This window comes from Chiloscyllium plagiosum, unplaced genomic scaffold, assembly GCF_037043375.1.
Source record: "Chiloscyllium plagiosum isolate Xiang-an unplaced genomic scaffold, Cpla_swu_hap1 HiC_scaffold_18, whole genome shotgun sequence".
Taxonomy (NCBI): domain Eukaryota; kingdom Metazoa; phylum Chordata; class Chondrichthyes; order Orectolobiformes; family Hemiscylliidae; genus Chiloscyllium; species Chiloscyllium plagiosum.
This window is the reverse complement of record NW_028270156.1, coordinates 121,155,959-121,169,801: the sequence shown is the minus strand read 5'-3', so window position 1 is coordinate 121,169,801 and position 13,843 is coordinate 121,155,959. Positions and strand designations below refer to the sequence as shown.

Sequence of the window (13,843 nt, the reverse complement as noted above, 5' to 3'; positions counted from 1 at the left end):
CATTCTCCTCGTGTCTGCGTGGGTTTCCTCCGGGTGCTCCGGTTGTTTCCCACAGTCTAAAAATGTGCAGGTTAGGTGAATTGGCCACGCTAAATTGCCCTTAGTGTTAGGGGGAAGGTTAAATATAGGGTAATGGGTGGCGGGTCGGTGTGGACTTGTTGGGCCGAACGGCCTGTTTCCATCGTGCAAGTAATCTAATTTTCGGTCTTGCTTCATCTCTGAGGAAGAGTCATCAGATTTGAAACTTTACCTCTGTGTTTTTTTAAATCCTTCCCATTACTCTGCTCTTCAGGAGTTTTACTTCCATCATTTGAAAATCTGCTCACTAATTATTTGTTCCCCATACCGTATAGAACGTAAAAAATACATTGCATCTGTCACAAATACCTGTGGGAGCACATTCAACGCATCCCGGCAATCCGGAAAAAGCACAAGGATCCATCCTTTCTGTTTTCCATTACAAGCAAGTCGTCAATCTCTGCTCGTGTGTTTACCTAAACATTATCAGCTCCTCCTCCGCACAACAACATGTTATGAGGCAGCCCTCCAAAACCTTGGTGAAAACCCGAATGCAGTAGGTCAATCGGACCCACCTTGTCCACAACCCTGATGTGCATTGACAGTTAGCCTGGAGACCTTGGGTAAATTCTGGGGCGACCCGATTGCCTACATGCGATTCTGGACCCATACCCATACCAGTGAGCTATTGGATCGTTAACGGCGACCAATAACAAATGTCTCGACCAGCGATGCCCCCATCCTTTGATTGAATAACGAAGCAAACTCTAAACACATCATGCAACACCCTCCCCCTCAAGGATATTTAGACAGATGTTACCTTATCACTGTTGTTAATAGAAAGATAGAAACTTCGCATTCCTGAAAGAATTTCGGCTCATTCCTTGATGACAAATTGAGGTCGGACATTTCTGTCTGTTAGTCGAGTTTGTGGACAATCCTTTCCATAAGAAAAAAATCAAAAGTGAGAAAATTTATTCATCTATTTCATTAAGTTATCGTATTCACAGCATATTCTCCTTCTCTATGGAATAAACCTGTTGTCTTGTGTCTTTCTTCTCTCCAATTACATGACATCCACACTTGTAAGTTATTTATGGAATATTCCAGGGAATATTTTTTTTTTGGATGGTTCTACAAAAAGTTTGTTATCGAAAGTTCTGGAAAATGTCAATGCAGATTTTTCGAGTGAATATGCACAATAGAAGATTCTACATAATGTTGCTTATGAAATGTTACAGAGTAGGGCAGTTAAATAATGTCCTGGATAATGTTCCAGACAAGTTCAGAAGCAGGGAACGATACGATGCAAAAAAAGTAAACAGGGTTCACGGTCCCACATATTACAAGGACCAGAAAAGAAATGGTTTGTTGCAAACAAAGGAGCATCACAGGAATGTTGTCTTGAATTGTATATTTGGCAAAATAAAATGTCTTGCAAGAAACTGGGAAAAAAAAACTCGTGGGCGGCACGGTGGCACAGTGGTTAAAACTGCTGCCTCACAGCACCAGAGACCCGGGTTCAATTCCTGCCTCAGGCGACTGACAGTATGGAGTTTGCGCATTCTCACCGTGTCTGCGTGGGTTTCCTCCGGGTGCTCCGGTTTCCTCCCACAGTCCAAAGACGTGCAGGTCAGGTGAATTGGCCATGCTAAATTGCCCGTAGTGTTAGGTAAGGGGTAAATATATGGGTGGGTTGCGTTTTGGCGGGTCGGTGTGGACTTGTTGGGCCGAAGGGCCTGTTTCCAATCTGTAAGTAATCTAATCAAATCTAATGCACAAAGGTACATCAAAGGGCCATTCAGCCCCTCACATGGGTTGCACGATTCAAAATGATCCTGGCAGTTTTATTTGTGCTCAAAGCAACAGTCTCGCACTTCAGAAACCATTGCATACTATGTTATTTATCGATCTACCTCTCTGTGCTTCAAAATGTTCAATGATGCTGCCACCATGTCTCTCTGGGGAGGAGATCGCCAAAAATTCACTACTCTACTAAAGATTTAAAAAAACAATCAAAACATCTGCAAATTGAATTGCATTACAGTTTTTTTTTAAAATGCATTTCTCGTTATCTAATCTGAACTTGTGCATTTACTGCAAGGAGTTAACTGTGAGGGAAGGAACAGCTAATACGATGTACCCAGTCTTACTGAGATGACATATAGAGGACTTTGGGGCATGATTTTGTCTGGGACTTGAGAAAGAATAAAAACAAATTTGAAGTAGTTCAGATAAGATTGACTCAACTGATTCCTCGGATTGAGGTGGGAACGTTTGTGGAAACGTTGAACACTTTGAGTTTAAACTCACTGTACTTGAGAAGAATAAGTGGCAATCTTATTCAGACAAAACTGACACTGCAGAAACTTGTAACGGTGAATGCCGTCAGGATGTTTCCCAATGTGGGATATCATGTACACCATGTACAGCATTGGCTGTTCCGTTTCAGACAGCGATAAGGACGCATCTGCGAATAACTACCAATAGAGCTTTGAAGGCTCAACATATTAAATATTCCATCGTATACGAAGTTAACCGTTATGTAAAACTGGAGCACACCATTCTGCCTTTCAATACCGTTAAAATGAGGCAGGAGGAGTCAATTCGACGTATTCAACAATTTATTCAGACGCAGGATGAGTCATGCAGCCGTTTGTGTCCATTACATTGTCTAGAGAATGTCATTCAACACTTCCAAGCTGTTATGCCAGAACTGCGGAGCTCTGGTTAACGATCAAGAATTCTGGAGTCAAGGTAAGTCGTTATTTTCAGGTTAGAAAGCTGAAAATATTGGAATGTATTAGAGATTAATGTGAGACCATCAGCTAGTTATAAGTTGTTTGGCTAAGGAGACTGATGAATTAGAGTTAGAGGATATAATACACATATATAGTCGTTCAAAAGTTTGTCAATAAGTTGGCAGGGTTTAAATGAAACGTAGGCAAGTGATAATAGTGAGCAAGTGTTCGGCAGAAAGCAAATGTATAACTGGGGTTTTTGGAAGTTATGCATATTAGAAGGGACAATAGAAAGAAACAGGAACGATTTCAATGGAGAAAGATTTGAGAAAATAGTGTTACAGAGGGGTTTTTGTCTCTAGATACGGTAAGCGCAAAATGTTAGTATGCAGCTGTAGCAAGTAATGGAGAAATTAAACTGAACAGTGTTGTTTCTGACAAACCTGGTCTGTATAAATAAAAGGCTGAGGAAAGCAATGTTAGGAATGATTTACTGCGTCACTATAGGGCATTGTAGAGTCAACGTCTGATGCACTGCAAAGCAAGGATGTCCTTAATGAAAAGGGGGCATAATTGCATTCGAACCAGTTAAAATGGTCCAGTCAAATACCATAATCCAGTTATGCTTCCCTTATTTGTTTTTCACTGCTGATCTGTAATTTGTTTCGTCATGTTGGAATTTGAAATGTATTTTTTGACCGTCATAACAATAGTTTTATTTATGTGTCTTAATCTATACCTTTAAACCATCCATTCCAGCGGGTATACATTTATGTTCCCAATTCCTATTCCCCAACTAAAGTGATGACACCTGCGATTTTTCCCGTGCTAAGTTTTAGCCATTTAAGCAGCAAGGCTCCATTCCTGATGTGTTGTATTTGGCTTTCACACACTTCATCACTGGTACTTTATATTGTGTATTTCTTCTGTTCCCACTGTCATTCTAAATTGCATTTATTTCTATTACGTTCTCAACAAAACCTTCCAACGTGGCTTCTCGCCAGTTGTGATGGGCACGTATCTTTGTTGAAAAAACATTCCTGAGAAAAACATTTAATCACTCAGGCTCACTCCATCCTCAGAGTCAAGCACAATCCTTTCAAACTTGTCCCATTTCCTTGATCCGTATGTTCAATGAGAAAGTGAGGACTGCAGATGCTGGAGATCAGAGCTGAAAATGTGTTGCTGGAAAAGTGCAGCAGGTCAGGCAGCATTCAAGGACCAGGAGAATCGACGTTTCGGACATAAACCCGAAGAAGGGCTTCCTGAAGAAGGGCTTATGCCCGAAACGTCGACTCCCCTGTTCCTTGGATGCTGCCTCACCTGCTGCGCGTTTCCAGCAACACATTTTCAGCTCCTTATGTTCAATGTAAAGTAAGTCACATTCCATGAATAGTGACTCATTAAATTCCAGGCTTATTTTCACAATCTTAGGCATTCCGTGAATATTCAAAGATTCACGTCATTCTGGTAATTAAAGAAAAATATCGTGCTGACGAAGAGTAGCAATAAACTAGAAACTTCAACGTTTTCATTGTGATTAGTGAATGTCCATACTCTAATTTGGCAAGCCCTGAAGCAGCATGAGATATATAGTTAAAACTGCATAACACGCCAGGTGGTAAATTACAATTAAAATAATCACATAATTAATTGTTGTGATCAGAATTCTGCAGCTGCAGCTCTTTACTATTATGTTATATCCCTACAGGGAATTGACAGGCATGTTCCTCTTTATACTTCATGATGTAATCTCAACGTTATTGTCGAGATCCAACAGCATATAACGGATTCAGAGTTGAACACAGTGCGATCTTCTGCTTCAAAAACATAAAATCCCTTGTAATAGAAATGCATTATCCAATCGACAATGTCTTGGAAATATATTACACTACACTTGCTGTTTTTGGCGGACCTGGTAAGTGGATCATAAACAATCGAATTTCTGACAGGTTGTCTGAGAGCTGGCTCCTGAGTTTCATTCTTTCATTAGGTAACGTGATATCTGGTTTTACTATTTACATTTATGTGTGTCCCAATCAATGACATTGTTTTCCGGACGAAATGACGTGAATTCCTTTTAGTATATGATTGTTTGACACCAACAATGAATATGCATTTTCAGCTCACGGTCCGTCTGAACCATCAAGCTACTTCATTCCTTGAACTTCCGTGTACACATTCGATATTGGGAGAATTGTCAGTGGCAGTGATGTTCTGTCAAGTATATATCACTAACATGTGCGAGTTAGCTAATGTAAATGGCATATTTGAAAGGAAAATCACTCTCTTCAAAAGTGCAGTGAGGAAATTGCATAGTTGAGGTGGAGCATCTGTCACTGAAGCATTTTATTGAATGTAGGTTACGAACTGGAATTAAATAATTAGTTCTAATTCACGATTAATCTTTACTCCCTCCCAGTAATAGTAGCTGCATCTGTGTTTTTTAGATTATAAGCATTGAAGAGGGTTTAGCATTTCTGTTTTTCTCTTGTAAATATAGAAAGTGAAATGCATTCCTTCTTTGCTTTTGTACTTTTCGCCGCACTAAAAGTAGCTGATTGACTCTGTATTATCTGGTAAACAACAAGGTAGTGTGTTCTTTCACTAATGTGTCACCATATGATCTAAGAGCGAGTTCGCTCGTTTCCACCTGTGCGTAGATGCACCAGAGCAGAGATGGCCAGGTCCAGAGCGAGATGATAGGTGATTGTGCAATGTGCGGTGCAAGAGGGCCAGTCCGGGTCGGGCGGAGAGGAAAGAAAGCCTTTTCATTTCTGGGAGTTATACGTTTTCTGAGGGAAGTATATTTGCGGCTGTGCGATCTATGTATCGAGTCGATTGTACAGTTACAAAGGAATTACACTATGTGTTTAACAATCTAATATTCCTTGACCAACTTACTTTCTGGTAAAATACCCAATCCATGTACTAACATGTTTTTGCAAGGCGTGCAGCACCATTCGAGTGGAAAATTCGATTTCTTTAGCAGTGTCGTTACAGTGAGGTGGATATTTACTACTCAACTTCTTGTCAAATTTATCGAACACTTCAGGAACAATTTCGACTTGAACATGAGCCCGCTAGAGTTGGGATAGTACCACTGCACAAGATTTTAGAATGTGCTGCTGCTGCAAAATGTGTTGTGATGAGATAACTGCAAGTTTTTCAAGTACCATCCCCCGTCAGTCCAGGCAGGATATCGGTCCAGTAAATGGAAAATCGTCGTCATTAAGTCCAACAAACAAACAAACATAGCACATAGATCATAGGACATTACAGCGCAGTATAAAAATGTCTGCCCTCGATGTTGCACCGACCTGTGAAATCAATCGCATTCCCATCTAAACTGTAATATTCAATTATCACTCGTATGTTTGTGTAATGACCATTCAAATTCAATTAATTCTAGTGCATCCACTACTGTTACAGGCAAGGCATTCCATACCTCTGAGTAAATAAGCCGTCTCTGACATCTATTCTATATCTATCACTGCTCAGTTAAAAACTTTCATTTAATGGGTAGATTGGAGTGTTGGGAAAAGAACTGGCTGATCGAGTTCAATCCGATAAGGGCGAGGTTATACATTATGGAAAATGCAAATCTGCTGCGAACTATACAGTAACTGGAAAATTACAAGGGAAAATTGACTTACAGAGAGATCTGGGTGTTCAGGCCCATTGCTCCCTGAAGGTGGCATCGCAAGTCAGTAGAGGTCAAAAGGCATACGGCATGTTTTCCTCCATTGTGCGGGATATCGAGTACAAAATTTGGTAGGTCATGTAACAGTTCCACACGACGTTGGTTCGGCCACGTTTGCAATACTACGTACAATATGGGTCGCCATATTACCAAAAGGATGAGGATGCATTGGAAAGAGTGGAGTGAAGGTTGACCACGATTTTACCTCGTATGGAGGGAACTAATAATGAAAAGAGTTTGAATAGAGTATTATTTTCATTGGTAAGTAGGGGATTGAGATGGTACCTCATTGAGGCCTACAAAATCATAAGAGGTCGACAGGTTGGAAAGCAGGAAACATATTTTTCTAGGGTGGACAACTCAATTACTGGGATTCACGAGCTCCAAATGAGAGGGGGAAGCTTGGGGAGATGTATGCTGAAAGTTCTTCACGCAGAGCATGGTGGATGTATGGAATACGTTGACAGCGAAGTTTGTAGGGGCGGGAAAGTAAGCATTATTTAATATGTATCTCGAAAGTTACATGAATGTGCAGGGAGCAAAGAGCAGATCCTCACAAAATAGGTGACAGGTTTAGAGAGATGATTTGGATCAGCGCAGGCTTGGAGGGCTGAAGTGCCTTTTCCTGTGCTGTAATGTTCTTTGTCCCTGCACTTTGTTCTAGCTATGCCCCCCAACCCCGTGCTATCCATCAACACACGAGGAACAATGCTCACATTGTCTACCCTATCTCATCCTCTGATTATCTTGGATGTCTGTATTGCATCACCTCGAAACCTTCTCTCGAACGAAGACAGCTTCAAGTCCCTCAGCATTTCCTCATAAGTCCTTACCTCCATACCAAGCAACATCCTGCAAATTTTCCTCCCCACCCTTTCCAATGCCTCCACATCCTTCCTGTAGGATGGCGACCGAACTGTATGCAATACACATAATTGGGCTGCACCAGAGGTTTGTACAGCTGTACGTGACTGCAGGACTTCAACATTCAAACACTTCACGAATAAACACTAACACACCGTATGTCTTCTAAATGATCTTATCAGCCTGGGTGGCGATTTCCAGAGATCAAGAATCAAACCATTAGCCCAGCACTTTTTACTCCGTTTACTTGTTCCAAAGTGAATTATCTCTCACATTTCCGCATTTTTTCGATTTACCACTTCTCAGCCCAGCTCTGCAGATAATCTATGTCCCGCAGCAATCTTAAAAATCCTTCTGCACTGTTCACAACTCCAAGACTTCAGCATCATCCACGAATTTACAAACCACCCTTCTCCGCCCTCATTCAGGTCATTTATTAAAAAAAAGACAAGCAGCAATAGCCCCAAAACAGATCCTTGTGGAACACCACGAGTAGGTGAACGGGAAAATGAATATTTCCCATCAATCACCACTCTCTGTCTTCTTTCAGGTACACAATTTCCGATCCAAACACCTTCAATGGCATGTCTCTGTATTTTCTGCAATAGCCAACAGTGGGGAACCTCACCGAACTCTTCACTAAAACCTATATACACCGCATCAACTGCTTCTCGTCATTCATTTGTTTGGTCACTTTCTCAAATAACCCAATAACGTTTGTCAGACGCGAGCTAACATTCACAAAGCCATTGACTATCCCACATTAAATTATTACTTTCTTGATTATTATGAATTCTACCTCTTATAATCCTTTCCAATAATTTGCCCACAACAGAAGTAAGGCTCACGGATCTATAATTTCCAGGATTGCCTCTTCTCCGCTTCTTGATCAAGAGGAGAATAATTGTTTTCCTCCAGTGTTCCAGCACTATTGTTGTAGACAATAACGACATAAACATCAAAGCCAAAGGCTCTGCGATCTCGTTCCAAGCTTCGCAGAGAATCCTATCCAAAATTCTATCCTGCCCAGGGGACATAGCTATTTTCCTACTTTCCAGAATTGCAAACACACTGTTCTTCTGAACATCGATCATAACCAGTCTAATAACGTGGATCACAATACTCACCTCGACAGCATCGTCTTTCTTCCTGTGTGAATCCTGACAAAAATATTCATTTGGTAATTCTTCTATCTCTTCAAACTTCATGTGCAACTTCCCATGACTGTTCTTGCATGACTGTAATCTTACTCTCACCAGGAGTGTGCTCCTGCCATCCGTCCAACTGATAGACCTGTTATCCATAATTAGCCGTAGTAGGAAAACGCGTGACGAAAAATCAGGAAATTCCAGGTAATGGTACAAAAACTGATGGCTGGTCAGAGGATTAGAAAAAAAATGCATGAAGAAAGACACAAAAAGAACCACCGATAACTGCGTGTAGAAGATAGACAGTATTATATAAGCAGATAAGAAGAGATTTTACTTTTTTAAAAGTTGAGAGAAGAAAAACATTAGCAAGATGATCGTTGACTCGTCATAATGCGAGAATCGAGAGTTAATGTTGGAAAGTATGAAAAAGGCATATGAAGTAAATTGTTAGTTTTGTTACATCTTCCATGGAAGAGATAGAAATTCAATCGAAGAAACAAACATAAAGCAGTACTGGAAGAGATAGCAGAACTGAAAAAATGTCTCAAACACCAGTTCAAGGGTGCAAAGTAGAAAGTACGTCCGAAATCGGTTAAGTGTTGCATTACATGTTCCAATGTTCACTTTTATGTGATGATCCCATTTTCTTAGAAGATATTGATTGTACATGGCCGCTGTGAAAGGGTGACACAGAATTGGATGTCAACTTGCGGTTGGCTCAAATCCAGCTGACAGGATTTTCTGGCATTTTAAAATTTGTTTGACCATTTACATCAGTAGACTAACAGCAAATGTTTGAACATATACGGCAAACACAGGCAGGTAGGAGTAATTTAGTTTGGGACTATCGTCGACATGGATCGGTTAGACTGAAGGGTCCTTGACCACATTGTTTGAATGTCTGACTCGAGGGAGGGATTTTCTTTTGCGACGTTTCTTTACGTTGTGGCAAAAGGGAATAGGAATATGGACATTGATTTCCAGAAGGGATTTGATCAGGTGTGGCGTCATTATGTATCACCTAAATTGAACACTCATATGATAGGTACTCATATTTGCCATGGACAGATGCTTGGTTGGCTATGGGAACAAATGTAAGAGATAACCATGTATTACTCGTTGTAGCAAGATGCAATGAGTGGTTTGTTACAAGAAAAAGGATCCAAACTGTTCATAACTTGTACAAAAATGAAGATATGAACAGACAAATAATATAGTCGTCAAATATGCTATCGACTGGAAGTAGATCATGTGAACAGGGCATTGGGAGGTAGGTGAGATGCGTAGGCAAGGATACAGAAATAGAGTACAACGTATGAACGCTGCGATTGTCAATTTTAGCAAGAAGAATATAAAGAGCAATAGATTATCTCAGTGTCCAGGGATATAAATTGAAAATGTTCAGGTCTGAGTACAACGTGTGATTTGGGAATAATGTTCGGATATAAATGCATGGGTCGTGTCTGTTTTTAATAATTTGTGTGTTTAAAAATTATGGTCGAAAGAGATAACGTAATATTTGTTCAAACTAGTGTTTGGAAAATTCTGCAATGGCTACAAGGTTTGTTACTTCCCATGTTAAAAGCTCACCCCTTCAGAGATTGTGATTTAAAAGTGTTGATTTACAGATGATTTGTATGTGAGGGACAATAGAGATGCAGCTTTTGCTCGAAATTAGAATCCAATGTTTTCTGGATGAAGAACAACTTATAAAATGTGGAACCACTTTTGCTTGTCACGGAAGTTGTAATCGATTCAAATGTAATTGGTCAGCATGGAGCTGTGAAGAGATCGCAAAGAAAACAAGCATTCAGTTGCTCACCAGTTCAGAGATGACATTTTTAATTTCCACTTCCGAAATTCACTGGAAATAGGAAGAAAATAGATTATTATTTAGTGCAATGATTGCTGTAATCTCTAACTTTTAACTGATGAGGTTGGGACATTTTGTAAGTCCTCCTTCCACCGTGTTTATCTTATCAAGCAGTGGAAGTATATATGGAAACAGAGCTGTATAAACAGCTGGCCATCAGAAGAGTCATAAGGGACATCTCAAGAACAGAATGAGAGAACAACAGCAACTGAACAGCACTTACAGTTGATAACCTATTTCTAAAGTATGTGGTCTGTTGTGAATACATTTGTAATAGACAAGTCATTATTTCGTGGTTACAGTGTTCATTTATTATTTTATATAATGACTGTGTATAATCGTTGACCTGTAACTAACAGCCAATGCATAGAATGCCTACAGTAGAATAAACTGCAATTACTTCATTGCTAGTGTTTAGAAATTATCAATTATCCGATTAAATGTGAACTGCCGCTTCGACAAACTCTCAGGCTATCTTCAAAAATGTCCCTTACCATGAGTAGTTCAGCTTTCAACTACTGAGTCTGGTACATTATGAATTGACCATTTGAAATTGTTTTAATGTATTTGTTTGATTCATGATTGCTGCTGGTATCTTCTTCACCAGAATTCTTTTAAGTATCCACGTTGTGATTAACCAACGGCAAGTGTTAATGCTGCATAGTTGCGACATTGAATGACTTATCAGGTAATTCTCTTGTTTCTCTTTCTCCCTTACAGTTAATGTAGTGGCGTTATTGATCCTGAGTCATGGGAAATGCGGCCTTTCTGCTTCTACCACTCGCTATCTGCTGGCTATGTCAATGGCGGATCTTCTATTCCTTATTGCAGAGGTCATACTGTGGCGGATAACGTATTATTATTTCCCAACAAGCTTCTTTCTGATCACACCTGTATGTAGTGTTATCCATGCTCTGCGTCGGGCTGCCACGGAATGTTCAGTCTGGTTCACCGTTAATTTCACCTTTGATCGATTTGTGGCCATTTGTTGTCAATGTCTGAGGGCAAAATATTGCACTAAGAGAACCGCCGTTGTTGTTCTAGCAACAACCAGTGTTTTCTTCTGTTTGAAAAACATACCTCAGTACTTTGTACAGGAACCTGCATATGTAATTAACAGGGTGCCATGGCTCTGTTATGTAAAGCCAAGTTATTACACTAATCCCGGATGGATTTTCTTTGATTATGTTGGCATGATTTCAACGCCACTGCTCCCATTCGTTTTAATTTTGTTGCTGAACGCTCTGACAATTAGACATATTTTAGTAAGCAGTCAAATCCGTAAGAGACTCAGACGTCAGAACATTGAAAGTATCTGTAATGATGCAGAAATAGAGAGTAGGAGGAGGTCTGTGATTTTACTCTTCAGCATATCCGGCAGCTTCATTCTTCTGTGGTTGTTACATGTTATAGATTTCTTATATTATAATATTACAGGAGCAAATACAAGGGATTATAACAATTCTGAATTCATGTTACAGAGAATTGGATTCATGCTGCGCAATCTGAGTTGTTGCACGAATACATTTATTTATGGTGCAACACAGTCTAAGTTCAGAGGGCAACTCAAGAGTGCAATGCAATATCCGTTCAAGTCGCTGCTTCGTCTGATAAAGAAACATAACAACTGACAGCTGCCTGGAAACATATCCAAGTGTGTTTAGGCCAGTACCATCCAGTACATCACAAATCCCGAAGTCAATTCATGACAAAGAACTGTAGAAATCCACCAAAATATGATTGTCAACTTGTCAACACTTATCTAACCCGTCTCTTACCTCTTCTGAAAACTCCGTTAACTTTGAAGATACGCATTTCATTTTGGAAATCCATGCTATATCTTTCTAATGAAACTCCCATTTTCCATGTTACTAACAATCCTGCATGATAATTTGTATAAATTTCTAAAGATTGTTCGCCTATCCGGCCTGTAATTTTTGGTCTTACATTTGCAACCTTTATTGACCAAGGCAGATTCTATATTTCAGACTTCTGGCATCGACCCTACTTCTGGTGAATATCAAAGTTTGTGTCCAGCATTCCCTTCAATTTACTTGTTTCTTTTTCCAAACGCATTGAATGAATCTTACCTGGAGCAATCATTTGTCAACTCCCCGCAAAGCTTTCTATTCAACAATTCATTATCATCAAATTTTAGCCGTTCATGATAGATTGTTGCCTCCAGTCACCATGGTTTCGTTAGCATCCCAGTCTTTCATAAATCGTCACTGTACACTTCATGCAGCATGAAAGAATGGTGTCCTTCATTACAATCAAACGCAACAATTCAAATTACGCAACCAGTATGTCATAGAAAGAATCACTTCAGTTACATGCTGAACACTATACCTACCTTTAAAAAGAGTTACATGTTCTTGTGAAAGTGTAAATTAATCCTTGACCAAAACCCGTAGTAAATTAAACCAATATTCTAACTGTAACTGAAAATCCGAGTTGATTCACAAATCAGCTTTTATACAAATTGAAATCCTGTTTATAAATCTAATGTTAAGTTTGATTATTAAAACTAAGCCAAAAAAAAACAAATCTATTTCTTATTTTATCCAAATTCCAAAATCTAGGAACTTGCACAACTATTTTGAGTGCTCAAATGTTTAAGTTTATCTAGCTGGCAAATTTAAATCGATTTAAAATGTTTGATTAAATTTGACCATAGCTCAATCCCCAACTATTCCCCTTAACCCATTTATATCATGGTGAATGTTAATTGGAACCGGAAAATATCATGAGAAGCTGAACGTAAACATTATCATGCTTTCACCAAACGTGAGCTTATCTCTTAAGCCATCGAAAATTAGACCTGATGCTTAACAGCAAATTTAGATTTTTTGACAATATTCTCTCTGACAAGGTATTGAAGCACTACCATTCAGGTTAAACCTGAAAGGTTCCCTCATGTAGCTCCCGTATGTTTGCTGTGGAAGTGTAGAAAGGGGTGATGGGTACAGGAGCTGTGGGCAGATACCTGGAGAAAGTACATGCTGTCTGGGTTTCACTTTACGTACACTGCACACCCTGCCACCACACAGGTTAGTTGGTTCACTCTCTTCAGGAATGACAATATTTTCCATGTATTGTTACATGGTTCCTTTGATAGATGAAGTAACTGACATGAAGTCTTAGCTTTTGGAACACTGCTCTTGCATCAGGTGGTTAAAGATACAACCACGTGATAAAAGAGCAGTGCTTTGTAAGCTAGTGTTTCTAAATAAACTTGCTGAACTATAAACTGGTGTGTCGTTTATAACTTTCTACAAGCCCGTCCAACACCAGGACCACGAAATCAAGATATGAAATCCATGTGCGTAAAATAATGATGAGGGCGTAAATGAGTGTCAGTTCTAATGTAAAATGGAACAGCTGCTGGATTTGGAAGGAAGGAGCAGACAGAGAGCTTGAAGGCGAGAGAGAGAGCTTTTTTGCCAGTAGCCGAATTAGATTGAGTTTTAACTTGAATGCCAGAGAGTCGGTT

General features: G+C 39.7%; 1 protein-coding gene across 1 annotated transcript; it reads left to right on the top strand.

Annotated features, from left to right (window-relative positions):
- The first annotated feature begins 2,699 nt into the window (after positions 1 to 2,699).
- On the top strand, positions 2,700 to 11,981 carry LOC148147266 (putative G protein-coupled receptor 139). Its single transcript, XM_087996225.1, has 2 exons — positions 2,700 to 2,775; positions 11,071 to 11,981. The coding sequence occupies exons 1-2, from the start codon at positions 2,700 to 2,702 to the stop codon at positions 11,979 to 11,981; spliced, it is 987 nt and encodes a 328-aa protein (XP_087852351.1).
- Positions 11,982 to 13,843: the final 1,862 nt, after the last annotated feature.

Excerpts from the sequence above, each read along its gene's own strand:
- LOC148147266 (XM_087996225.1), top strand. The coding sequence starts at position 2,700 with ATGTCATTCAACACTTCCAAGCTGTTATGCCAGAACTGCGGAGCTCTG. Across the intron at positions 2,776-11,070 it reads TCAAGAATTCTGGAGTCAAG|TTAATGTAGTGGCGTTATTG; the intron begins GTAAGTCGTTAT and ends TCTCCCTTACAG.